We start from the raw sequence: 25,419 nt of genomic DNA on the forward strand, positions 1-25,419 counted from the left end.
GTACATTAGACAGTCTGAAGAAAAAATAAGGGTCACTGTTAGTGTTTCTGGTAGTCATACTGCCAGGTTAATTCTTGTGTGTGAGAGGGATTCACACTTATAGGAAATAGAGAAGTTACTAAATGTGTGGATAGAGCACCAGTATCAAAGGAAGATCCCAGTTAATGGTCTGATCATTAGAAATAAGCCACTTGACTTGTACCAGCACATAAAATGTATTAAGGAGGGTAGTGCTGTTGTCACTGGTTTTATTAGTGATGGTGAAGGTGATATGGAAAGTGCCTCTCCTTTGCTTTCTCAAGCAGTACAAGATGGTTTGATTGCTTTTAAAAGCATTTGGGCTGAAGTTAGTGAAGTCTTTAACGCAGACGAGACTGGCCAGGTGTGAAAGAAACTACCATTGGAACCTACATACTGAAAGTGGAAAGGATAGCTCCAGGTTTTAATGCAGCAAAGATCAGGTGAATACTTATATTAAGTGCCAAGGCTGGTTTTAAATGTGAACCAGTGATGGTTTATAGGTCTGAAAATCCTCAAGTTTTTAAAGGGAAAAATAAATCTCATCTGCCAATCTCTTGTAAGGCTAACAGTAAAGCCTGGTTACAACAGGAATATTTGAAGACTAGTCTGAAAATTGTGTTCCACCAGAGGTCCTACTAATCCTCGATAATGCACATGGACATCCATGGACTCTTGTGGGGAGCCGTCCAAATGCTGTTTTTACGCCCAATATATCTCATTTACCCAGCAAATAGACCAGGGATCATTGCCTTATTCAATACTTACCATACCCAAAATGTCAGCCACATCCTTCATTTTATGGAAGCAAGGAAGCAAACCTTTCAACTGCAGTCTGTGATTGCTGGAAAGAATTCAACATCCTCATAGCAATAGGCATAATTAAGAACTCATGGGAGTTCAATCATAAATGAACTTCAATCATAAACGGGTGCTGGAAAAAGGTTTGGCCTGAAGCTGTGAATGATTCCACAGATTCCCAATAAAGGTGCTGAAGTGGACAGGATTATTGGCTTGCCAAAACAAGTTGGAGGGGAGGAATTTGAAGGCCTAACCACAGATGAAGTATAGGAGTTGCCTCAATCTCAGCAAGAGGATGGAAGAACTGGCTGAACTAGTTAAATTAAAGGAAAGTAAACAGGAGCAGGAAGATCCTAAAAGAAGCATTTTACAACTAAGACAATGGTAGACCTCATAAGATCAGCTGAAGAAAACTGGCGACACGTTATGATACAAACATGGAAAGAAGCATTGCCTTTAATAGAGCGACTGACAATGCTATTGTTCTTTACTGAGAACTTTACAACATTGAAAGCATAACATTGTTCTTTTCATCCACATCAACGTCTAATCAGTCATTTCACCCATTCCCTCTACCTCCATTCTTAACTACTGTTCAGTAGTTTGTGCTGACAAAATTTTACTGTATACTCAAACATAGTTTTTATTGCCTCTGAGTGACAATTTTTACATTTTTTCTTGTTTTCTTGGATTGTTAAACAATTTCTCCAGTAAAATCTTGAACTTACTCAAAACATAATTTTGGGATGGCCAAACCCTATCTAATTGGTGCCCATTATTAAATACCTTCACCATTTGCGATTCTACCCTTTGGGAGAATACGCACAAACATAACCTCCACAAATGGTGGAATTCTACTGTATTTATCACTTCCATTTATCTCAAACTCAAATTTAGGCATTAGGATAAATTTTTTGTTGCAGTTAGCTTCACTGTGCAGCTTATCAGATGTTGAGATAAATACTGAAGAGAAAACACAGCAGTGAGAGCATGCCTCTCTCTGTCATTACTAAGCAACTTGGTCATAATTTGAGAGAGGAATACTGATGTTGACCAAGATCCCGAGAACAGCTCTTGGATTGTCGGGTAGAAGTTAATGCATTTCCAAGTGGTAGGTTTAGAGATGGGGGTGGGAGGACATTTAATCAAGCAGGAGGATGACAGATGGAGACTGTGCTGCCTTCTCATCTCCATTCCAATTAAGCTTGAGGTGGGAAGACCTGTGGCTGGTTTCCCCACCTTTCCATCAACTGACATCCTTAAATGGACAATTAATGCTGGTCTGGGATGCAGCGATGATTCTGGGACTTGAATAGATGTCATACCAGCAGCAGTCACTGTTTCTCGGCTGCTATTCCTTGGAGTTGTTGGCCATAAACCTTTGGTGGGCAGGACTTCCATCACTGAGGTCGCTGATCCTGGGGAAGTCTGGCTACTATTCCTGATTGGCACTTAAATAGGTGGACCTTCCCTCCAAGAGATAGTACAGGGCTCTCACTGTCTCTCTTCACCTCCATTTGATAACGTATTGACGGGCTGTAAAATATCCTTGGAGGGTACGGGTAGTTTTTATTTTTTCTTATTGGGACATGGGCAACAATATGCACTGTCCGTTGCGAGCAGCCCTAAGAGTAAACCAGACAATCATGACCATAAGACATTAAGACATAGGAGCAGAATTAGGCCACTCGGCCCATCGAGTCTGCTCCGCCATTCAATCATGGCTGATATGTTTCTCATCCCCATTCTCCTGTCTTTTCCCCATAACCCCGGGTCCCCTTATTAATAATGAACCTGTCATATAGACACTCAATGACCTGGCCTGCATAGCCTTCTCTTATGTGTACCAGACTAAGCTAGAGTGCCAGGCTAACAACACGGACTCCCGCTGACTGTAACAAGGTCTACAAGACATAACAGGGTTTAAGATGAAGGCAGATAAAATTGGCAGCTCCAATGCACCCCTCCCCAATGAGCTCAATACATTCTATGCCGATTTTAAGCAAGGGGTCAATGAGAACGCACCCTCCGCCGTGGAAGCCTCAGATGAACCTGTATTCAAGATCACCATTGCCGACATAAGAGCAGTCTTCTCGAAAGTCAACCCATGGAAAGCAACTATCCCGGAAAAGCACTCAAATCCTGCATGACCAGGTGGTGGGGATATTCACAGACACCTTCCACCTCGCTTTACATCAATGTGAGGTCCCCACCTGCTTCAAGAAGATGACCATCATCCTGGTACCAAAGAAAAGACAAGCAGCGTGCCTTAGTGGCTATCATCCAGTAGCTCTGACATCCACCATTATGAAGTGCTTTGAAAGGATAGTCATGGCACAAATCAATTCCTGCCTCCCAGTCTGCCTGGATCCATTACAGTTCTCCTACCACAGCAACAGATCCACAGCAGATGCCATCTGCTTGGCCCTACACTCAACCCTGGAACACCATTGTTCCTACAAGACTCATCTCCAAACTTCTGGCCTGGGGCTTGGCTCCTCCCTCTGCAACTGGATCCTAGACTTCCTAAGCCACAGACCACAGTCAGTAAGGATAGACAACAAAATCTCTTCCACAATCATCTCAACACCAGTGCTATGCAAGGCTATGCTCTCAGCTCCTTACTATACTCCTTATACACTATGACTGTGTGGCCAAATTCCCCTCCAACTCGATTTTCAAGTTTGCTGTTGACACCACTGTTGTGGGTCAGATCTCAAACAGTGATGAGAAAGGGAAAAGGAAAGAGATAGAGAATCTAGTGAACTGGTGCGATGACAATAGTCTCTCCTTCAATGTCAACAAAATGAAGAAGATTGTCAACGGCTTCAGGAAGCATAACGGAGGGCATGCCCCTGTGTACATCAATGGGGACAAAGTAGACAAGATCGAGAGCTTCAAACTTTTAGGTCTCCAGATCACCAACAACCTGTCCTCGTCCCTTCATGTTGACATTATAGTTAAGAAAGCCCACCAATACCTCTGTGTTACGACTCTCATCAACATCATAGAAAACATTCTTTCCAGTTGTATCACATCTTGGTATGACTCCGGCTCTGTACAAGACCGCAAGAAACGACAAAGGGTCGTGAATGAAGTCCAGTCCATCACTCAAACCAGCCTCCCATCCATTCAGTCTCTCTACATTTCTTGTTGCTTCGTGAAAGCAGCCAGCATAATCAAGGACCCATGCATCCTGGACATTCTCCCTTTCACCTTCTTCCATTGGAAAAAAGATGCAAAAGTCTGAGATCACATACCAACCAACCAAAGAAAAGCTTCTTCCGGGCTACCATCAGACATTTGAATGGACCTACCTTGCATTAAGTTGATCTTTCTCTATACCTTAGCATTACTGTAACACTACATTCTGCATCCTCTCCTCTATGCACAGTATGCTTTGTCTGTATAGCACACAAGAAACAATACTTTTCACTGTATACTAATACATGTGACAATAATAAATCAATTCCAGGTATGACAAGTCAGTCAGATGTCAATGAGTTCGTTCACTAGTTAGAAAGTGGATAGAATATGTCCAAGAAATATAGGTCTGTAAGCTTAACATTGGTAGTGGTAGAAATAATGGAATCCTATTAAAAAAACAAATAAAAGAACATCCAGAAATGAAAGGTATAATAGTGAATAGTCAGCGTGGATTTCAAAAAGAGATTTGCTTGACCAGATTTATTGAGTATTTTAAGAAGTAACAGAGAGAGTAGACAACGGTAATACAGCAGATATAATTTATTTGAATTTTCAAAAGGCCTTCAATAAGATATCCCACAACAGGCTACTGTATAAACCAGAAAATGTGCAGTCAGGGGACAAGTGGCAGAATGCATTGTTAACTGACTTCAAGACAGAAAACAAAGGGTGGGAGTAAAGGATAGTTATTCAGAGTGCCAGAAGAAGTAAGTGTGTTCCACAAGGATTACTGCTGTCCATAATTTACATTAACAATTTGGACTTTGAAATCAAAGACACTATTTCTAAATTTGCAGATGACACCAATTTATAGGGTGAGAGTGGGGGATGGTCAATACTGAGGAGGGTTGCAGCAAATTACAGAAGAACATTAATAAATTTACAGAATGGGCAAATGAAATTCTACACAGATGGATGCGAGGTAGCAAGAATTGGGTGTTTACTTACTACTTGGAAGATGAGAGTCTGGCTGGGTAGAGGAAATAAGGGATCTCACATACACTAAATGCAGCAATGATTAAACATCACATCACAGATTAGCAAGGCCATTTAAGGTTTTATTTCTAAAGGGATGAAATTGAAATGTAGGGGTGCTGTTCCAAACCTGTACTGAACCTTGGTAAGACCACAATTAGAGTGTTATGGAAAGTTCTGGTCACCATAGTATAAAAATCATAAAGAGACACTGAAAAGAATGCAGACAAGATTTACAAAGATGATACCAGAAACATGTGAGTATACATATAAGAAAAGGATGGACATACTTGGTATCTGTGCTCTAGAAAAAAGACTGAGGGGTAACCTTGTAGAGGTTTTGATTTTGATAGAGCAGATTCAGAGGGCAGGAAAGCATAACTAAAGGCCATCAATATAAGATAGTCACCAAGAAATACTACACGGATTTCAGAACAAATTGCTTTACCCAGAGGGGTGAGGATGTGGAAATCGTATCACAGGGAATAGTTGATACACTTAAGAAGAAGCTAGAGAAGTATATCAAGGAAAAGGAAGTAGAAGGTACAATGATAGATTTAGATGGGAGGATGGTTAATTGGAGCATAAACATTGGCATGGACTGTTTGGGCTCAGAGACCTGTTTTTGTGCCATACATCATAAGTAATAACATGTAGTTGAGCAGATATGGCAACCTTGGAGCTTTTTTGGTCATGGCAGCCCACAAATTATCAGATTCATTATGTTAAATTATATAACTCCCCTTGATAGAAATTTAATGTACAGGGATTAAAATTTATCTTGGGTGGTAGAATTAAATTTCAGGCATTGAGTATTAACAGGCTGATCTCATGTCACCCAGTTTGCACCACAATGATGAATTTCGACCCCTAATTACTGGGTTGTTAGTCCCTACCATAACAACTAGCTGCTGTACCCCTCTGGAGAACCAATGGGGGTGGCAAATGACCCAAGAAAGAGTAATGGTCCCAGTAACAGGATAGCATTATCAGGCCATGCAATAGTATGTCTTACACTGGCAATAAGGAACAACCTGAGGATAGGCTGCAAAAAAATTCAACTGATGAATTGCTGTGATTATATTGAGGGCTACTTCCCGGCTGCCATTAGGCGTTTGAATAGACCTAATCTGGCTTTCCCTCCAGGTAAACTCCAGTCAAAAGAGAATCAGAAACAGAAAAGGCCAATAATGCATGGTTTTAACTTGCCTTTGTTGGGACAGGGAGAGCAGGAGTACTTCTCTGGGTCCTACAAAGAAAGGCTAGACTTTCCTCTCTCCCAAATCTCTTCCCATAACCTACAATGAGACACCAGTCCATAATGCTGGCTGCCAATAACTTCTACAGATCAACAGCTCCTTCAACCCACTTGCTGCCTGTTGAGGTTGAGAAGTCAGCCAGTGGCAAGTTAATGGCTCCTGGTGGTTTAAATCATTGTGACCTCATTTGCAATGGGCAAGCAGGGAATGAATGAAACTAGTGGTTCCTGCTGGAATGTTGTTGGCATTTAAAATCCAAGCCATTGTTCCTGGTATATAATGGATCTCCTTGTAATTTAGCTCCATCCTGGCCAGAAGTTGCATATTGCAAATTGGATCGATCCATTATTCATCCGACTGAGATGCTTTATTTCTGACCACTCAACATGTATTGTTTTCAGTAAATCTCAACACAACTCAGCTTCTAAAAAGTATTCCAAGACTTGAGGGGCAATCTTATCAAATAAATTCTAAGTGATGAACGAGGGTGAAAACACGAGGGTTTCAGTTCCATTTTTTCAGTGAGTCCAGAAATGAAATCTTACACCACTTCGTGCAAAAAGTGATGCACGATCAACTGATTCCCACCAGTAAAGGAAGTGAACAGAGTCTATTCTTGCCAGAAATTTGGCAGCTCACACGAGAGGGTGCTATTGTGCATGCGCAATGCCGGGGTGCCCAGTGGACAGAGCCAGGCTGGCAGGGCTGGGGTGCCAGGCCAGCGCTGCGAGGCTGGCACTGCCCAAGGTGCACTGGTTCCCTTGTTCCCAACCACCCAGGGGGCCTCAACGGCCTCTGGTCCTACCGGCAAGACCAACACATCAAGTCTCCGTTGATGGGGACCATACATGATCCTCACCAGTGAGAACCTCCACCAGTGAGGCCATTAAGGCAAGTGGCCAGCGACAATTATGTCCTGGACTCATTAATTACATTAAAATTCAAATTTAAATATTAAAATCAGCCTAGCACTCTTCCCCAGCATGAGGCTGACCACATTGGAAATCTGGGGTCAGTAAGATCATGGAAGAGGCGAGAAACTGAGTACGAACCTGATTTTACACCTCTCACATGGTTTTACTGGCTCATCCCGCCAATCGACTGGCCAGTAAGATCACAACTCCCTAGCACCTAAGTATAGCTATGAACTGTATGAAACAAAGGTGAATACAAAAAATTAACTCCCATTTAAAATGTGTTTGTACTAGTGAAAAGAATTTTATTCCTCAGAGAGACCATAAAATGGCCTCTATGAGGAAACACCACTTTGGTTTAGCAATCAAATTTGGTTGGAGGTTGATATTAATGTACAATGGCCAATTTAAACCACACTTACTTGCCTTACACTGATACAGAATGGTAAGCAGAAAAGTTCTCCATCCAGAATTCAAAAAATGACTCACCTTGAATAATGCACCTGAAGATTTGACAACAATTCCCTTTAGTTTAGCAAGCATTTTCTCTGGAGATGGTATTTGAAAGTTTTCTGGTGGAATAAATGTAAGCTTTGGGCCACGCTTCAATGACTTATCCTCAATATCCTCAATGGCTCTCAAGAAATCGGAATAAGAAAATTTGCAGTTGTGCATTGGGATTTCTAAACTGGAGTGGGGAGGGAAAAGCAAAATCAAATATAAAGAAATGTTAGTTCCTCTTCAGCACAACTGCACTTGAGAAATACAGGTTAGAAGAATTGCTCCTGTTTTTGGTACGCAGTGGAAACCATGCTTTGGTGAATGGCATTTTATTGGCAGCAACCAATTAAATCAAGTTGCTGCTGGGGTCACTGTCCAATTAAGGATGGAGGCCTAGCCCCAAGAGCTTCAGCCCAATCAGAGAGTCAGCATCGCAGCAACACAAACGCTACCATGGGTCATGCTGAGGTCATAGCTACAGAAAGACAGAATTTCAATGTTTGGATTTGTTTGAAGAAAGTTAAGTGGGGTTGGGGGATGCAGGCAGGAAAACCCTGATGATTGAGTTGAGGGCTATTGCCACCAGCAGGCCAACCTGAGACCTGCTGCGAACCGGCAAAAAATCCACCTGTCAGTGTCCCTACATAGCAGTGAACTCTTCTGACATGGGCAAAATGTCCACAGAGGCAGAAAATGTCCCTTAGTTGGCTATTTAAGTGGAATAATTGGCCTCCCAGATGACTTGCCATCTTTCCTGCCACTGGCAAAATGGCATGGCAGTGGCAGGATATCAGGTAAATATCCCTAACCACCCATTCTAGGCTGTCCAAAAAAAAATGACTGGCTTCCTAAAAGGTTGTCCAATGATGAGATGCTGAGTAAATTTTGCTTATACACTCTGGACTTGTGGAGGAATAAGAACTGACATACAATGTATAACATTTTGATGAGATTTGACAGGATAAACACTAAGAAGTTGTTTCCTGGCTTGGCCACAGTCTCAGGATAAAGAGTGGTCATTTAACTGAGATGAGGAGAAATTTTTTTACTCAGAGGATTGTTAATTTTTGGAATTCTTTACCCCTAAGGGGTGGAAACTCCATCGCCGATGTTATCCAAGGCTGGGGTAAATAGATTTTTGGTCCCTGAGAGAATCAAAGGTTATGAGAGGTGGGCTGGGAATTGAGTTCAGGAAGATCAGCCATGATCATATTGAATGGTGGAGTAGGCTCACATGGTCTATCCCTGCTCTGATTACTTTATTTTAATCCCTCTGGACTTTAAATACACCCATAGTCTTATATTCTTTTAAGTTAAAGTTAATTAAATTCACAAATAGGTATTTCCTAAGATGACGGTTCAACGGAAAAGGTACCTAGATATTCAATTATACTCTGCCTGTTCATACCTGACCAAGAGCTGTTTGAGCTGTTCTTCACCCAGATGATAGTTATGATCCTTCAGAACTCTCTGAAAATCATTTACTGACACACAGCCATCATTCTTTTTATCCAGTTTATCAAAGGCCTCATTAAAGCCTTTGTGATGATTCCTGAATTTAGCTCTTACGGAGCAATCAGAAAAAAAGCACAGGTTAATGTATCACATTCATGTTCCATACAACTGATTTATTCATTCCATAGAGATATAATCTAGTTAACAACACCACTACCTTCACCAGTAATAATTCCTGACAATAACAATTCAGAAGTTTTCTGTTATTGTACTGCAATGAATTAGATCACAGTGCTATTTAAGTTGTAAAAGAACAGGTTCTTTTTATCAGCATTTAGAAATGAATTCCTTCTATTTTTATTTTTAAAGCTTCAATCGCTTGAAAACAACATAACTCATTATTAAAAAGAAAGGTTTTATTACATTTCTTTTCTAGAAAAATGTCCTCTGGTAAATAGGTGATTTGAATTATTGTCCTTTCACCTATTGAAGCATTCCAGTGAGAACTATAGGCAGCAAATTTAGAATCATGGACGTGTATCTGAAATATATTTCCATTGCATGTTCTCCAAGAAAGCTTTGATTTTTAATGTACAAATAATGCATTCTAATTAGTTTTAGGTACATAGCATTTGATGTTTAATTAGTATAAATGAAGTGACACTTGAGTTTTCAGTTGACTAAGCAAATAATTGCTTCTCCATAAATTAACTCAACAATTAGTGTCCCCTTTCAACCACACCCCTGTTAAAACAGGCACTCTGGTTCAGGCTGTAAAGACTGGGGGGAATTCTCTGCTCCTGCCACCTGGGAGGCGGGTGGGGGAAGTGGACAGGAACAGCAAAGAGAATAGAAGATGGAGCGGGAGTCCCAAAACGTGTTCCACACTGGTGGAATTTCACCAATCAATTGTCCCGCCCCCTACCAATAACATAATGAGCATCTCAACCAAGTTCAAAAGTCAGGATCCCTATTTACATGCCTTTAAATGTGCATATCAGGAATATAAGCCTGATAGTCCCCCTACGGTAAATTATCCATTCATGTCAGCATGAAGTTATAGTGACATGAATCACAACAGGTCCCCCACAACGTGCACCTGGCAAGCAGAACCTGCCAGAGGCACACAGAAAAGTACAGTGCCCAGAAAGGGAGGGGGAGGGGGTGGCAATGGGATGTTCTACGGATGGGATTATGCCCAGAAGGTTCCATGGGGAAGGTGCTGGAGATGAGGGTCTGCATTCTTACAGTTCACTGATTTCAACCTGACATTTCTTTTCCCAGTAGTTCAAGCTTCCATATTTCTGCCAACTTTCAGTTCAAGCAGCAGACATTCTACTTCCTTTCCCCCACATTCGCCAGCCTACCTTGCCATTAGTACTACTAGGAATCTCCTTCATTGCCACTCCCTTAAGAGATGCTGATACACTCTTCCCAAAGCACAATTCATCCTATTTTACTCCTTATGACTGCACTTCCTGTCCCTAAACCATAGCTCTATAACTCCACAGCTCCAGTAATCCTGTTCGTGCACATCTTTAAGTGGGATCAGCTGCCCGCCCACTAAGATCAGCTGCCAATTTAGATAGTCAAGGCCCAAATTAGGCATCATCTTGAGTACTCATTGGCATTTTGCCAGCTGTGGAGAGTCCACAAACAAGTGCATAGGCCAAGAAATCAATGGAGGTGGCCTCCCTTAAGTAGTCAAGGGGGCCATTGCAGTCAGAGGCTCCATACCCTAAAGAAGGGACCATAGGGACTAAAGGCAGACCCAATGGCTGCAATGATCCAATTGGATAGACCTTTCCTTTTGCCTGAGTGACCAACCACCTTCCATCCACTGGTATATTAAATACATTTATCGGCTCTAAGTAAACCTCCATGTGAGGTGCATTGAGATCTTCAAGTTACCTTAGAAGTGTCCGACTCTCCTGATGGGACTGCCACGTTCTGAAGCTGCCACGCCTGGGAGTAGGAGGCAGCAACTAAATTTCCCCCACTGTTCTCAATAGGATAGCAAGTGCAAAAGTGGATGTTTAGGAAGCTGCCTCCAGGAATGTCACTTGAGTTGAAATGGCTGCATAAAGAGTGAGCTGAAGACCCCTATTTGGTCCCAGTGTTGGGATAGCAAAGTCCACAAGAAAATTCTATCCAGTAACTCTGCCAGCCTCTCTCCACAGGTGCCAAAGTAACTGTTTCTAACATTTTTTTATTCCAGATTTTAGTTTCTGCAGTAGTTTGCTTTTTGTTTTTGTTCCTTCAAACTGTTGATTTCATCGAATGACAGAATCCCTACAGTGCTGGAGGCGGCCATTTGGCCCATTGAGTCTGCACAGATTTGCCCAGATAAAAGCTGGATCATCAGCCCTTGCAATCTTCAGTTTTTTCAAACATCAGAATTGCAGTGGAGATATAAAACTTGTTCTCTTTACCTTTCTTTCTCCAGTCAATTTTGATCTGATTTCTCATTTCTCTGCTTTCATAATAATGAGACTGAGGACTTTCTCCTGGTCCATTATTACTCCTGAGTTAGGCCTGGGTGGATTTTCATATTTACACCCTTACTCCCGTGCATAATCCCCTCCACAAATTTATATTCCAATGTCTCCGAACAATGGTCATGCCATCTGATGTCACATCAGGTGGCAAGACAGCAATCAGGAGCATGCTAAATAAGGGATCATTGAAAAAACACCTCATTGTGCAGTTCAACACAGTAATATTTGGGGTGATTGTGCAACACCAATGTGTAATTGTGCTCAAAGAGAACTTAAATGAAGAGAGGACTGCACTAGAGGACTAGCCATTCCTGACACACGCTCCTAATGTTAAGTGGAGCTCCTCGATGGATAATATAGCATTATCGCATAATTTTTTCACTTGAAGCTTGGAGTTTTCAAAGTAGCAACAATAGGCATCATATAACTAAGTGCACTAGCATAATTTGATGCTAAAGCTTACAATTCCAAGTTGTTTTGATAGGAAAAAGTTCAGTAATCTACTTACTTGAGCTGGCTTTTTAACTGAGCAATATTGACTTTTCCATTCTGAGGTTTCTGCTGTTGGGTGTCATCTGTGTGGGACTGCTGTTTCTTGATCGGATGATCCAATAAGCTGCTTTGGCTTTCTGGAACAACTTGTTTGTTGTCAATTTGGGCTTGTGATGCAAACCTATTCTGAAGCTTCTTCAAGAACTCTAAGTGAGTGATAAAGCCTTTCTTATCTGAGTCATACCTGCAAGATAACGGAATGCAAATAAAAGGAAGTTATAACTACGTCTTTCAAGCACAAAGGAAGTGCTTTTGTCCCTTCAAAGTGGTGTGTTTTGTCATTCAGTAATAAAAGGTAGAAACCCAAATAATGCTGTAGAACAAAAAAAATCAACTGGCAAATTGATCTGAAAAATAAAACTATGGATGTGAATTTCTGTTTGGGGCCTCCCTATTACCTTCCATAACTTTGGTGATATGAACAATGCTAAAAACTGTTTTGCTGGAGTTTTTGTGGAATTTCTGTTAAAGTTACACCACATGAGCAGGAGGATGCCTTCAGAAATCCATTCCATCAAGGCTGAATTGGCTTGTTATCCTTTACCCCTTGTTCTAATATTAGTCATCATTCACTGTCATTGATTTTTTTTTCATTCATTCGTGGGACATGGGCGTCGCTGGCTGGCCAGCATTTATTGCCCATCCCTAGTTGCTCTTGAACTGAGTGACTTGTTGGACCATTTCAGAGGGCAGTTGAGAGTCAACTACATAACTGTGGCTCTGGAGTCACATATAGGCTAGACCAGGTGAGGATGGCAAATTTCCATCCCTAAAGGACATTAATGAACTTTAAAGAGTGAATTGCATTTCATTGCTTGCTTTTGCCAAAGTCCAGCAACTCATTCGGCATGGCAGGTAGACACCAACCTCTTGTGCTCATTTTGTCATATGTCATAGTTCCACAAGTTGACCGCGACCCACATAAAATGTTGTTTTGAGACATAGATAAATTAGGAACCCCAGTCACCAAATGAACTGATCAATCCAATTAATTTAGAAAAGCAGCCTCCAATCTGCAAAGTTTGGATTTCTTTAACTAGCCTGTATACATTAACCAAGATAACCAAACAGTGGAAAGCATTACAAACAAGGGGCTGAAATTTTGAATGGATCCCTCAGTCTACTATCAGAATTACTGCACTCTTGCTGAATGCCTGTGTAATCTGGTTAAGGGAAAGAGAGAAAACAATGATATTAACTGCTAGCTGGCAAAACAAAAAAAAAATCATAATAATTAGACAGCTTCTGAGCTAGCAATCACTGAAATTTTAGATTTATATTTGAATTGCTCTGAATTGATATGTTATTTACATATTAATTAGCAGAGTAAATTAAATTGCAATAGATTGGATTAATCTTCGCAAAATATCACTGTGTTAGAAACGTGACATAATCCTAGCCACTTCTAATTTTCACTAGGATGCATTCTGGGCTGTAAGGTTTGCAGCGGTCAGGTTAATCATTTAACTATCCAATCTACATATATAAATAATACATACTTAAATATACAATCAATTGTAGCGTGAATCCAAGATTCTGGCTGTAACGGAAGTCCACGGGTTTCTCAAGTTATGTGGAACTTGCCACAGTGAACAAGGGGAGAACATATTGGGATACCATTGATCAATGAAATTGACAGGCTAGGAAGCCTTTAAAGAGTGAAAGTGCATAGCTGCTGTCATGTTTATGGGAAAGACTTGTTTGGAAAGCATTCTTTCCCGGCTTTACATGTTGATTCCCAAATTTTTTGGGAGTCATTTTACCTAACTTGGACGTTGTCCACATTGACATGCATTTCCCTGCTGCCAGCCTGCACTGCATCATGGGAGCAGCATATGGATCTATATTATGGGCCTCGACTAAGGAGCAGATACGTTAACACCAACAGCAGCAGTAGCAATAACACACCAGCAGAAGGAGCAAGAACACAACAGCAACTGATTTCTCTGCCACCACATACCTCTCCACAGGACAGAGGAGATGGACATAGAGCTCCAATCGGAAAAGGTGATCCCTACCACAGAATATATAACTTCCTTGACATGGTGGGGGCTTATGTAAGTTCAGACTTTCATAGACTGGCCATTGCTGACATTGACAGCATCCTGGAACAAAAGAGTCCAATATGTATGGCTATAAAGGTCACCATGCCTGTGAACTTCTTCACATCCTCATTCCCTTCCCTCACCACACTTCCCCATCCCCACTCCACACACCATCACACCCTTCCCCTGTTCTCCCTCTCTCCTCCCCCCAAACCCCAAATCCCTCACCACCACCACCTGAGCTCCTCTCAGGGATCTGTTGCTGACAACTGTAGGGTTTTATAATCTACTGACCTCAAGCCATATTTACCAAGGCTGCCACTAAAGTCCATGATGATGCTGTTTGGGCCAGTCAGACACAGGGGCCTTTTGCATTTGCTGCACAGGGTGGATTCCCACAGGTTTGGGGAGTCATTGATGGCAAACATGCAGCAACTCCAAGCAGAGTCAGCAGGTGACTCTTTGGAGATAGGGTTATTCTCTAAGGATGAGGCTGATGACACCAATGAAGAAACCTTCCATTGATTGAGCAAAAACACACAACAGAAACTACATGAGTGCAAAGGTACACGAAGAAAGTTGCTGGATTACTGAAGAAGTAATTCAAGTGCCTGTACGGTCTTATTGCACTCAGTTTTTCTAATGTGTCTGATGCTTCATGTAGGTAGCTTTTCTTTCCTTGAGGTGGAAATCTGCACAAACATCTCCAACAACTGTTCCTAACTCTGTTTCTCTCTCCATTGATGCTGCCAGACCTGCTGAGGACTTCCAGCATTTTCTGTTTTTGCCCCTGCTTCCTGCTTTGTAATATGCAAGTATATGAATGTGAAGAGAGGGAAAGGTTGAGTGAAGACAAAATGTGACCATTCACTATCTAAACACAGACACAACGAAAGTCTATTTGTTTAGGAAGGATGCTCCTTCAGAAGTCAAGGAGAAAAACTAGAAAGATGAAGAATTAAAAGTCCTTACCAAGACCAAAGTTTTTCAAATGTTGTTGCTGAAATTGGTAAGCAGAAGCGGTATAAAAGTTCCCTCATTTCTTTCTTCTGCACAATGAGGTTACCATTTGAGTCAACTTGTTTAAAAGCCTAAAAAACATTAAATACAATTCTCTATCATTTTATAATTGATATAAGCATTTATAAATTCAGTACTGATTAAAAGGAATGTATGGTATTACAGGCCTGGAGTTTCCACTAGTTTGTGCCCAAAACATCAAAAATACACCAAACCAGTGCTAAAGATAAGGGAATTTCAAGCGCAAATTATGTCCAGCTCAGATTAAGTTTCTGCAATCTTTTGCATTGATGTAGCGTACTGGAATATAGCCCCCTCTCCCCCCTCAAAATAGACCAGAACCCTGTATCGAATTATGCTATTTGCGCCCATTTGCAGGCCTTTTTGGAAGCCTTAAAGCTATTTACTTAGGTGCAAAGTCATTAAGAGGTAGACTGTAAAAACATTTACTTATTTAGTTCTTTAATCTGCTAGGAAACTGACAACTGTACTCCAATATCATTCATAAATAATTTTGTATAGTTCTTTTTAAAGTCATTTTCAGCCATGTAGAATTAGATTATTCACTGTTGGAGGACTAGACACTCCAGTTAAAAATTTTTAGTTTTTGTTTATGCCTATTTTCAGCTGTAATAATAAAATGACACCAGGTCCTAACACACCTGACATATACTTAAACACATCATGGACCATTCTTAACACAGTACAAATTCTTAATTAGAAAAACTTCCTTCTAAAACACTGCCCAATTGCACTGGCTCATGGAAGATTTTATGTTTAATGATACACAAATAAGTTGTGTATCAAATAAGCAGGAACGTGAGCAAAATAAACTTAAAACAAGCATAATTTTGAAACACTTTGGTCAAAAGATGTTATTTCAGCAACATTTTGGATTTGTACTATCACCTGACCTTTGTTAGCTCATAGCATCTTGTTTTGGCTTTATTAGCTAGGAAGTCATGGACCTGCTCACACTCCAGCAAAGTACTGTCTTCATCACGACTTGAGCTGCAACTAAATGAAAGTCATTCCATAAAGTCATCCTCATGTTTCCACAATCACATACAAAGATGAACAATTTACCCCTCCTCCCCCAATTTCAGTCAACATATTTTCACATCTGCTTTTGAATCATTTAATATTACAGACAGGTGACTAATGTAGACAATATGGCAACAAATTCTTGCAAATCCAAATTAAACGAAAACAACTCCTGATGGTTCAGCTGATTAATTTCAAGTCTGCTGTGCAACTGAGCATTACAGGGCAGAGGGTATCAGATTTGATCCTATTCAGTGTTGATTAGACAAGCAACAGCAGCGATAGTATGATTGATTTTGCAATCCCTAGCCTAGGAAGAAGGAAATGTATAGGATCCAGATTGTCTGATTCTGATTAGGAGCCACAGTGGCATCAAATAGGGAAGATCAGGCCTGGCAATATTACTCCCTCACAGTTCAATGGTCTGTCAATACTCAGAGCTATATGATCGTTTGGATGAAGTACCTGAGGTATGACTGGCACTCATAGCATCAGGCCCAGCACAAGTCATTTCTTTCAGCAAAGGAAAAAAGATGATGAGATCAATTTTTGTTAGTAGAGAGACAAAATAGCCTGGAAGTTAGATACACATACGAGAAAACAGGTCACATAAGCCTCCAAGAAAGACGCACACTGTGCAGTGTCACTGCAGAAATCAACAGCTTTGTTGAAATGATAGAGAAGTTCAAACATAGCCATACGAAACAAAATTGAAATGCAACTGCAATGCATGTACCGCTGAATGTTAGAGTCCCTGGATCCCCATGCTTATGAGTTACATTGTATGTGTACCAATGTAAGATGAATTAAGCCCACCAACAGCCTGCAAAGTAGCTTGCACCAGAACCTAAACAGAAAATGCTGGAAAATCTCAACAGGTTTTAACAGCATCTGCGGAGATAGAATAGAGCTAACATTCCAGGTGATCCTATGTCCGAGCTCTGAAGTGTTATCCAGATCTGAAAAGTTAGCTCTATTCTCTCTCTACTGATGCTGTCAGACCTGCTAAGATTTTCCAGCATTTTCTGATTTTGTTTTAGGTTCCAGCATCCACAGTTTTTTGCTTTTAGCTTGCACCAGAATTTTATGGGTTAGTTCATTTAAATGACCATTGGAGGAGTCACTGCCATAAATCCCATACAAAATAGTGGTGATTACAAATTGGAGTTCAGCATTCAAGAAGATGGTGAAGTGGGCCAAGTGAATCATTTGTCAATAAGGCAATATTTAGGGGACAGTAACCATTGTATCATGAGATTTAGGTTAAATGTGGAAAAAAAAGAATCCAAAGTCGGAATTATTAACTGGAGGAAAACCAACTTCAATGGGATCTGGTCCAAATCAACTGAAATCAAAGACTGCAGGCAAAATGGCAATTCAATAATCAGCTGCCTTTAAAGAATAGATCATTTTAGCATGGATGAGGAATATTCCCATGAAACAGAGAACCAGGGAAAACAAATCCAGAGCTCCCTGGATGGTAAAAGAGAAAAAGATTAAGATAAAGAAATGTGTTTCGGACAGATGCCAAGTGGACAATAAAACTGAGAACCAGACTCTATATAAAAGATTTAAGGGAAAGTGAAAAGACTTATAAGAGAAGCAAATAGAGTGTGTAAAAATAGACAAGCAGCTAAGATAAAGGGGAAATCCAAAAATCTTCTATAGGCATATTAATAATAAGAGTGGTAAAAGCAGGAGTGGGACCAGTTAGGCCATACTATACATTTTCTGCATTTCCCCTGGGGTGAATCTCTTTCTATCTTAGCTATTAGCCAATTACCTGGTTTTAGTAGATGTTTAATTCGTTTAATGTCTTTTCCTATTGTCTGACTGAGGCGATAGTTTACATCCTCTGACATGATCCTGCTCTTCTTCTAAGAAGAATTGCACGTCAGTCAACTTATTAACCTCAGCTCCATGCTGGGCAAGCCTCCTCCCTCTCTTTCCTACTCAACCTCCACTCCTCTTCACCCTAGCCCTGCGTTTTAGAATTTTATTAAAATGCTTTCCTCTACATTCAGCCCTCAGAATGCTCAGAATGTTAACATGTTTTCTCTCAACAGATGTTGGCTGACCTGCAATGGTACATTTCCAGCATTTTCTGCTTTTGTCTCAGATTATAATTGGTGCAGCTTTTTACTTTTTCTTTGCACTCACGAACAAGGTTTTTTTGAAAGACAAGTATGACGTAACAAATGCAAACAGATTAAAAATGCAAAGCTATGTACTGACTTGTAAACAGATGTGTTCCAGCAGTGGCCCTTCTTGGACTCGATCATCTCAAGTATCTTAAGGAAATCGAGGTAGGCTAGTTTTGACTCAGGGGTCAGTCCCAACATCTCTAGAAAGCGATGATACTCTGTTGTTGTTAGCAGGCAGTTCTCAAGCAGTTTACGAAAGTCATACATCGTAACTAACCCATCATGGTTATGGTCTAATTGATCAAATACAGAATGCAAATCCTTTAAAAACAATTTTAATAGGCCATTAGTAACGTCACCCAGTAGTAGCAACCTAATTTTAAAATACTCATTGACAAAAAAAAAATTGCAAAGTCAACAGAAAACATGAATGTACAAAGACAAATGGTCTTACCAAAAGACCAGTTTTCAGTTTATTCCCGATGTAAGTAAAACAATCATCAGCAATCATGCGTCTCATATTGAAATCAACTGTCTCACTGGAACACTGCTTTAATGCAGCCACTGGATTTACCATTCTGTAATCTGTAGACCATGCAAACAAATATTAAAATCCAATTTAATAATACCTTTTAATTCCTACTCCTTCCTCCTTTTAGCCCATTTCCCCTTTTTCCCTCCATGGCCCAACTCTGCTTGGATCCCACAAGAAGATAAACAGATGACTTGCCCTTCGGCCTTATCTAAAGCCAGCTTTGATCAATCACAAATAATGAATAAGACAGGTGTCCCTTGTTTGCCTCATCCTCTGTACTGATTTCCCCTATTTGCCAGTGGGGAAGTAATGGACTCCACCCAGGGTCTCCTTGCAATAATACCAGCAGAGATTAAGAGGTCACATTAGGGGAAAGTTAACAGTATGAATCATGGATTTGATGTGGCAAACCAGGGATACAAAATTATGGGAAAAAGCTCCTACTCAAGAATCTAGCAGCTTCAGATCTCATTCTTAACTTTTTTTTGCTTTTGCCTAGAGAATTCTGAATTAAAGCTAATACTTTAACAATGGACTGGATTGATAATATAAATATTGTATAAAAGCAAATTACTGTGAATGCTGGAATCTGAACCAAAAGAGAAAATGCTGGAAAATCTCAGTAGGTCTGGCAGTATCTGTAAGGAGAGAAAAGAGCTGATGGTTCAAGTCGAGATGACCCTTTATCAAAGCTAAAGGGCATAGAAAGTGGGAGATATTTATACTGCAGGGGGAGGGAGCAAAAAATGAGTCATAGCCATAGAAACTAGGGAAACCAGCCAATAGCTTTCCACAGAGAATAAAAGGTGCGAATGGCCAAATGGCAGAGAAGCTAACATGAAGATATTGAGAGGAGGGTGCAGGAGATGGACCATATGCTGTTGATAGCTCTGTCGACAACTGAAGATGGGAATCCACAGTTGAGGGAAAAGGAGCACATACTAGAAGCACCACTTTGAAGGTGGCATCATCGGAACAAACGCAAAGGAGTCGAAGGAGTTGAGAATGGAAGTAGGTCGAAGCAGGCTGTCCGGGGGTTGGGAGACCATGAGATTGGAAGCTGTGGAGGGAAGGCATCTGGAGGAAATGAAGCCGGTGACAGTGTTGGAGATAATGGCTTGATGTTCAATGGTGTGGTCATGGTCCAGTAGGAAGAGGTATTTGAGAGTTGGCGCTCAGCTTCTGTGAGGTAGAGGTCAGTCTGCCAGACAGCAACAACACCCCCATTGTCAACAGGTTTGATGATGTCAGGGTTAGACACGAAGGAGCGAAGAGTGGAAACTTTGGAAGGAGAAAGATTGGAACGAGTGAGTGGGGCAGAAAAATTGAGACAGCCAATGTCCCGACAACAGGTCCCAATGAAAAGATCGAGGGTAGGTAATTGTCCTGGTTGAGGATATCCAATCGGAGGCAGAATGTTGGAGGCACATGAAAGGATCTGTGGAACAGGGGGAGGACTCTTGCCTAAAGAAATGGGCACAGAAATGAAGGCGACGGAAGAAGAGTTCAACATCATGTCGAGCCAGGAATTCATTGAGGTGAGAACGTAAAGATACAAAGCTGAGTCCTTTGCTGAGAACACCACACTCACCCTCAGAGAGGGGAAGACCGGAGGGTATGGTGAAGACACGGCAAGGGCTGGAGCCAGAAGAGATGGAGTTCAAGTATTGGGACTGGTGGAAATTCGTCTCAACTCCTTTGCCTCCATCGCATTTGTTCCGATGATGCCACCTTCTGATATGTGCTCCTTTTTACTCAACCATGGATTCCCATCCACAGTTTCGACAGGGCCCTCAACAGCGTGTGGTCCATCTCCCACACCACAACCCTCACTCCCTCCTCTCCTTCTCTGAGCAAGGATAGAGTTCAATGTCATGAAATGTTCTCACATTTCATCCTGCCAGCCTCCGCATGCAAAGCATAATCCTCCACCATTTTTGCCATCTCCAGCATGATGCCACCACCAAACACACCTTCGTTTCACTCCCTCTCTCAGCATTCTGCAGAGACTATTCCCTCCTGAGTAACCTAGTCCACTCCTCCACTATACTCAACACCTCTTCTGCAGTTTCCCATGCAATCGCAGAAAGTGTAACACCTATCTCTGTACTTCTTCTGTGCTCACCATCCAAGGTCTAAAATATTCACTCCAGGTTAAGCAGTGTTTCACTTGCATCTCTTTCAACTTGGTGTATTGCATTCATTGATCCCAATGTGATCTCCTTTGTATCGGAAAGACAAATAGAGACTGGGTGATCACTTTGCTGAGCACCTTCGGTCTATGTGCATTCAGGACTCTGACTTCCGCTGGTTGCCATTTTAACACACAATCCGTTTCCCACGCCCACATGTCTGTCCTTGGCTTGCTGTAATGTTCCAGTGAAGCTTGGTGCAAACTGGAGGAACAGCACCTCATCTTCCAGCTAGGCGTTTCACAGCCTTCTGGTCTCAACAGCGAATTCAACAACTTCAGATGATTTGCTCTACCCCACCTTGACCCTTCTGTTTTCATTTTATTTTATTTAAGTTTTTACTGTTCCCTACCTTTTTGTTTTTCTTATCTTTCTTCATTTTTCTTCCCCATCCTCCACTTTTTTCCCCTACTTTATGCACCTCCCCTTACCTTTTCTCCCCCTTTGCTTCTCCTTCTCCAGATCTTACCTCTGTTCCATCCATTTTCCTCCTCCCCCCCCCACCCCACACACACCCCCCTCACCCACACACCCCCACCCCCCCCCCCCCCCCACCCTCCAACCCCCACCCCACCCCAACCCCAACCAACATTTTCATTTTAGCTTCTCTGCTCTTTGGCCATTCACACCCTTTATTCTCTTTGTGGACAGCTATTAGTTGGTTTCCCTGGTTTCCGTGGTTATAACTCATCTTTCATTCCCTCCCGCTGCAATATAAATATCTTCCCCTTCCAAGCCTTTTAGCTTTGACAAAGTGTTGTCTGGACTCGAAACATCAGCTCTTTTCTCTCCTTACAGATGCTGCCAGACCAGCTGAGATTTTCCAGCATTTTCTCTTGTGGTATATAAATATTGTAGTTAGGTTAATAATAAATTGCCCTCATTATTCTTCACTCCAAGCCAACATAGCTCCTACAAAACAGGACTCTACCTAGTTAAGCTGTCATCAAGTTGTATTCTCTTTTAATTAGTTAGATTAATGGGGAAGCAGGGGTACTGTGGTATTGTCACTGGACTAGTAACCCAGCTAAAGGTTTTGAGGGCCCAGATTCAAACTCCACCATGGCAAATGGTGACATTTGAATTGAATAAAAATCTGGAATTAAAAGTCTAATGATGACCATGAAAGCTTCCCAACTGTCATAAAAAAATCATCTGGTTCACTAATATCGTTTCAAGAAGCAAATCTGCCACCCATTCCAGGTCTGGGCTACATGCGACTCCAGATCCATAGCAACGTGGTTGACCCTTAAATGGCCCTCACAGGCAATTAAGGATGTGCAATAAAGGCTGGCTGAGCCAGCGATGTTCAGATCCCTTGAAAGAATTTTAAAAAGGGTTGCAGGATACCATCAAGAGTGAAAAAGAATAGGATTATTTATTTATTTATTTACAAGGTAAATAAAAGCATAAGGGTTAGACAATATCGATCTTGGATTTAAAAATTTTAATGGTAGGAAGGGAAGATTCCAAAGGGGGATAACTCAGGCAGAAGCTGTGTGATGAATACAGGGAGAAATCTGGTGAGTTTATTTAGAGACGATGAATAACAGGGAAGATCATTTAAAAATTTTTCAGTTCCTCTTGTGCAAAAACATCTGATATTTCAGATGCTATTGTGATGACGGAACCCCAGTTTTAATGGCAATACTTATGTTTTTATAGTGGTGATCTTCGTGTGACTAACGCTTAATATCCTTGTTACCTTTAAATCGTTCAGAAAGGTCAGAGAAATTTAAGTCTTGATTCTTGAAACCCAATACATCAGCTAGAATGTTAAATTGGTGTTCATCCATAATTATGTCACAATCATGCAGCACCTAAAGACCAAGGGATTATATATCATGTTACAAAACAGATTTTAATAAAACATAAGAACATAAGAACATAAGAAATAGGAGCAGGAGTAGGCCATCCAGCCCTTCGAGCCTGCCCCGCCATTCAATAAGATCATGGCTGATCTGTCGTGGCTCAGTTCCACTTTCCCGCCCTCTCCCCATAACCCTTAATCCCCTCTCTTATCAAGAACCCATCAACCCGCTTCTTAAAAATATTTAGCGAGGCAGCCTCCACCACTTCAACGGGCAGAGAATTCCAGAGATTCACCACCCTTTGAGTGAAGAAGTTCCTCCTCAACTCCGTTCTAAACCGCCTCCCCTTTATCTTGAGGCTGTGCCCCCTAGTCCTACTGTCTTTTTTGAGCGGGAAGAGTCTCTCCACCTCTATCCTATCCATCCCATTCATCATCTTATACGTCTCAATGAGATCTCCCCTCATTCTTCTAAACTCTAACGAGTACAAGCCTAGTTTATTCAGCCTCTCCTCATAGCTCAACCCCCTCAACTCTGGTATCAGCCTAGTAAACCTCCTCTGCACTCCCTCCAAGGCCAAAATATCCTTGCGCAGGTGCGGCGCCCAAAACTGCACACAGTACTCCAGCTGCGGCCTCACCAATGCCCTATACAGCTGCAGCAAGACCTCCCTACTTTTATATTCAATCCCCCTCGCTATGAAGGCCAGCATCCCATTCGCCATCCTGACCACCTGCTGCACCTGCAAGCTGGGTTTTTGCGACTCATGCACAAGGACCCCGAGGTCCCTCTGCACCGTTGCATGCTGCAGTTTTTCGCCACGTAAGTAACAGTCCTTCCTACCAAAGTGGACCACCTCACACTTGCCAACATTAAATTCCATTTGCCATTTCCTGGCCCATTCGCCCAGCCTATCTAGATCCTTCTGCAGACTCTCCACACCCTCCGCACAATTTGCCTTTCCCCCAATCTTGGTGTCATCAGCAAATTTCGACACCCTACACTCGGTTCCCTCCTCCAGATCATCTATATAAATGGTAAATAGCTGAGGCCCCAGCACCGACCCCTGGGGCACCCCACTAGTCACCAACCGCCAATCCGAATAGCACCCATTGACCCCCACTCTCTGCCTCCTATTTGACAACCAATCCTCTATCCACGCTAACACCCTACCCCCAACTCCATGTCCCCTGACCTTCTGCAATAACCTCTTGTGAGGTACCTTGTCAAACGACAAGGTAAAACATTAACTGCATGGTTCTCTGCCTGCTAAAATAATACAATACTGTTTCAGAGATCTTAATTGACTTTCACTCAGAAGATTACTTAACAAAATCCAACAGACAATAAAGGTATTTATAGTGACCCATTTGTTTTCTACTACCAACTGCTATCACCACGTTCTCTCCGCTTTGGTAATGAGTAGAGGGCAGTGGGGGCTTTAGATTCCTTCTTAGAAATTCTGTAATTAGCTGGCAGAAAGTGAAGGATTTTGTGGGTGTGTGTGGGGGCAGGGTTGGAGGCTGCATAGAATGAATAAACCGATCTGAGCATAATAAGAACATAAGAAATAGGAGCAGGAGTAGGCCATCTAGTCCTTCGAGCCTGCCCCACCATTCAATAAGATCATGGCTGATCTGTCGTGGCTCAGTTCCACATTCCCGCCCTCTCCCCACAACCCTCAATCCCCTCTCTTATCAAGAACCCATCAACCCGCGTCTTAAAAATATTTAGCGAGGTAGCCTCCACCACTTCAACGGGCAGAGAATTCCAGAGATTCACCACCCTTTGAGTGAAGAAGTTCCTCCTCAACTCTGTTCTAAACCACCCCCCCTTTTATCTTGAGGCTGTGCCCCCTAGTCCTACTGTCCTTTCTGAGCGGGAACAGTCTCTCCACCTCTATCCTATCCATCCCATTCATCATCTTATACGTCTCAATGAGATCTCCCCTCATTCTTCTAAACTCTAACGAGTACAAGCCTAATTTATTCAGCCTCTCCTCATAGCTCAACCCCCTCAACTCCGGCATCAGCCTAGTAAACCTCCTCTGCACTCCCTCCAAGGCCAAAATATCCTTGCATAAGTATGGCGCCCAAAACTGCACACAGTACTCCAGCTGCGGCCTCATCAATGCCCTATACAGCCGCAGCAAGACCTCCCTACTTTTATATTCAATCCCCCTCGCTATGAAGGCCAGCATCCCATTTGCCTTCCTGACCACCTGCTGCACCTGCAAGCTGGGTTTTTGCGACTCATGCACAAGGATCCCGAGGTCCCTCTGCACCGTCGCCTGCTGCAGTTTTTCGCCACGTAAGTAATAATCCTTCCTACCATTATTCCTATCAAAGTGGACCACCTCACACTTGCCAACATTAAATTCCATTTGCCATTTCCTGGCCCATTCGCCCAGCCTATCTAGATCCTTCTGCAGACTCTCCACACCCTCAG

The 25,419-nt window shown here is 41.9% G+C and overlaps 1 protein-coding gene across 1 annotated transcript in view; it reads right to left on the reverse strand.

The window, feature by feature from the left end:
* The window catches only part of efcab6 (EF-hand calcium binding domain 6), a 94,292-nt gene that overhangs the window by 21,839 nt on the left and 47,034 nt on the right, over positions 1 to 25,419 (reverse strand). Inside the window, exons 16-23 of the mRNA XM_080190828.1 lie at positions 22,866 to 22,980; positions 18,888 to 19,018; positions 18,525 to 18,754; positions 16,160 to 16,262; positions 15,198 to 15,316; positions 12,137 to 12,364; positions 9,084 to 9,239; positions 7,664 to 7,862 (exon numbers count right to left, since the gene is read on the reverse strand). Of these exons, the coding sequence (XP_080046954.1) occupies positions 7,664 to 7,862; positions 9,084 to 9,239; positions 12,137 to 12,364; positions 15,198 to 15,316; positions 16,160 to 16,262; positions 18,525 to 18,754; positions 18,888 to 19,018; positions 22,866 to 22,980 (1,281 nt within the window). The remainder of the gene's footprint in view (positions 1 to 7,663; positions 7,863 to 9,083; positions 9,240 to 12,136; positions 12,365 to 15,197; positions 15,317 to 16,159; positions 16,263 to 18,524; positions 18,755 to 18,887; positions 19,019 to 22,865; positions 22,981 to 25,419) is intronic.

Source organism: Carcharhinus amblyrhynchos, chromosome 6, assembly GCF_965287045.1.
Source record: "Carcharhinus amblyrhynchos chromosome 6, sCarAmb.v2.hapA, whole genome shotgun sequence".
Lineage (NCBI taxonomy): Eukaryota > Metazoa > Chordata > Chondrichthyes > Carcharhiniformes > Carcharhinidae > Carcharhinus > Carcharhinus amblyrhynchos.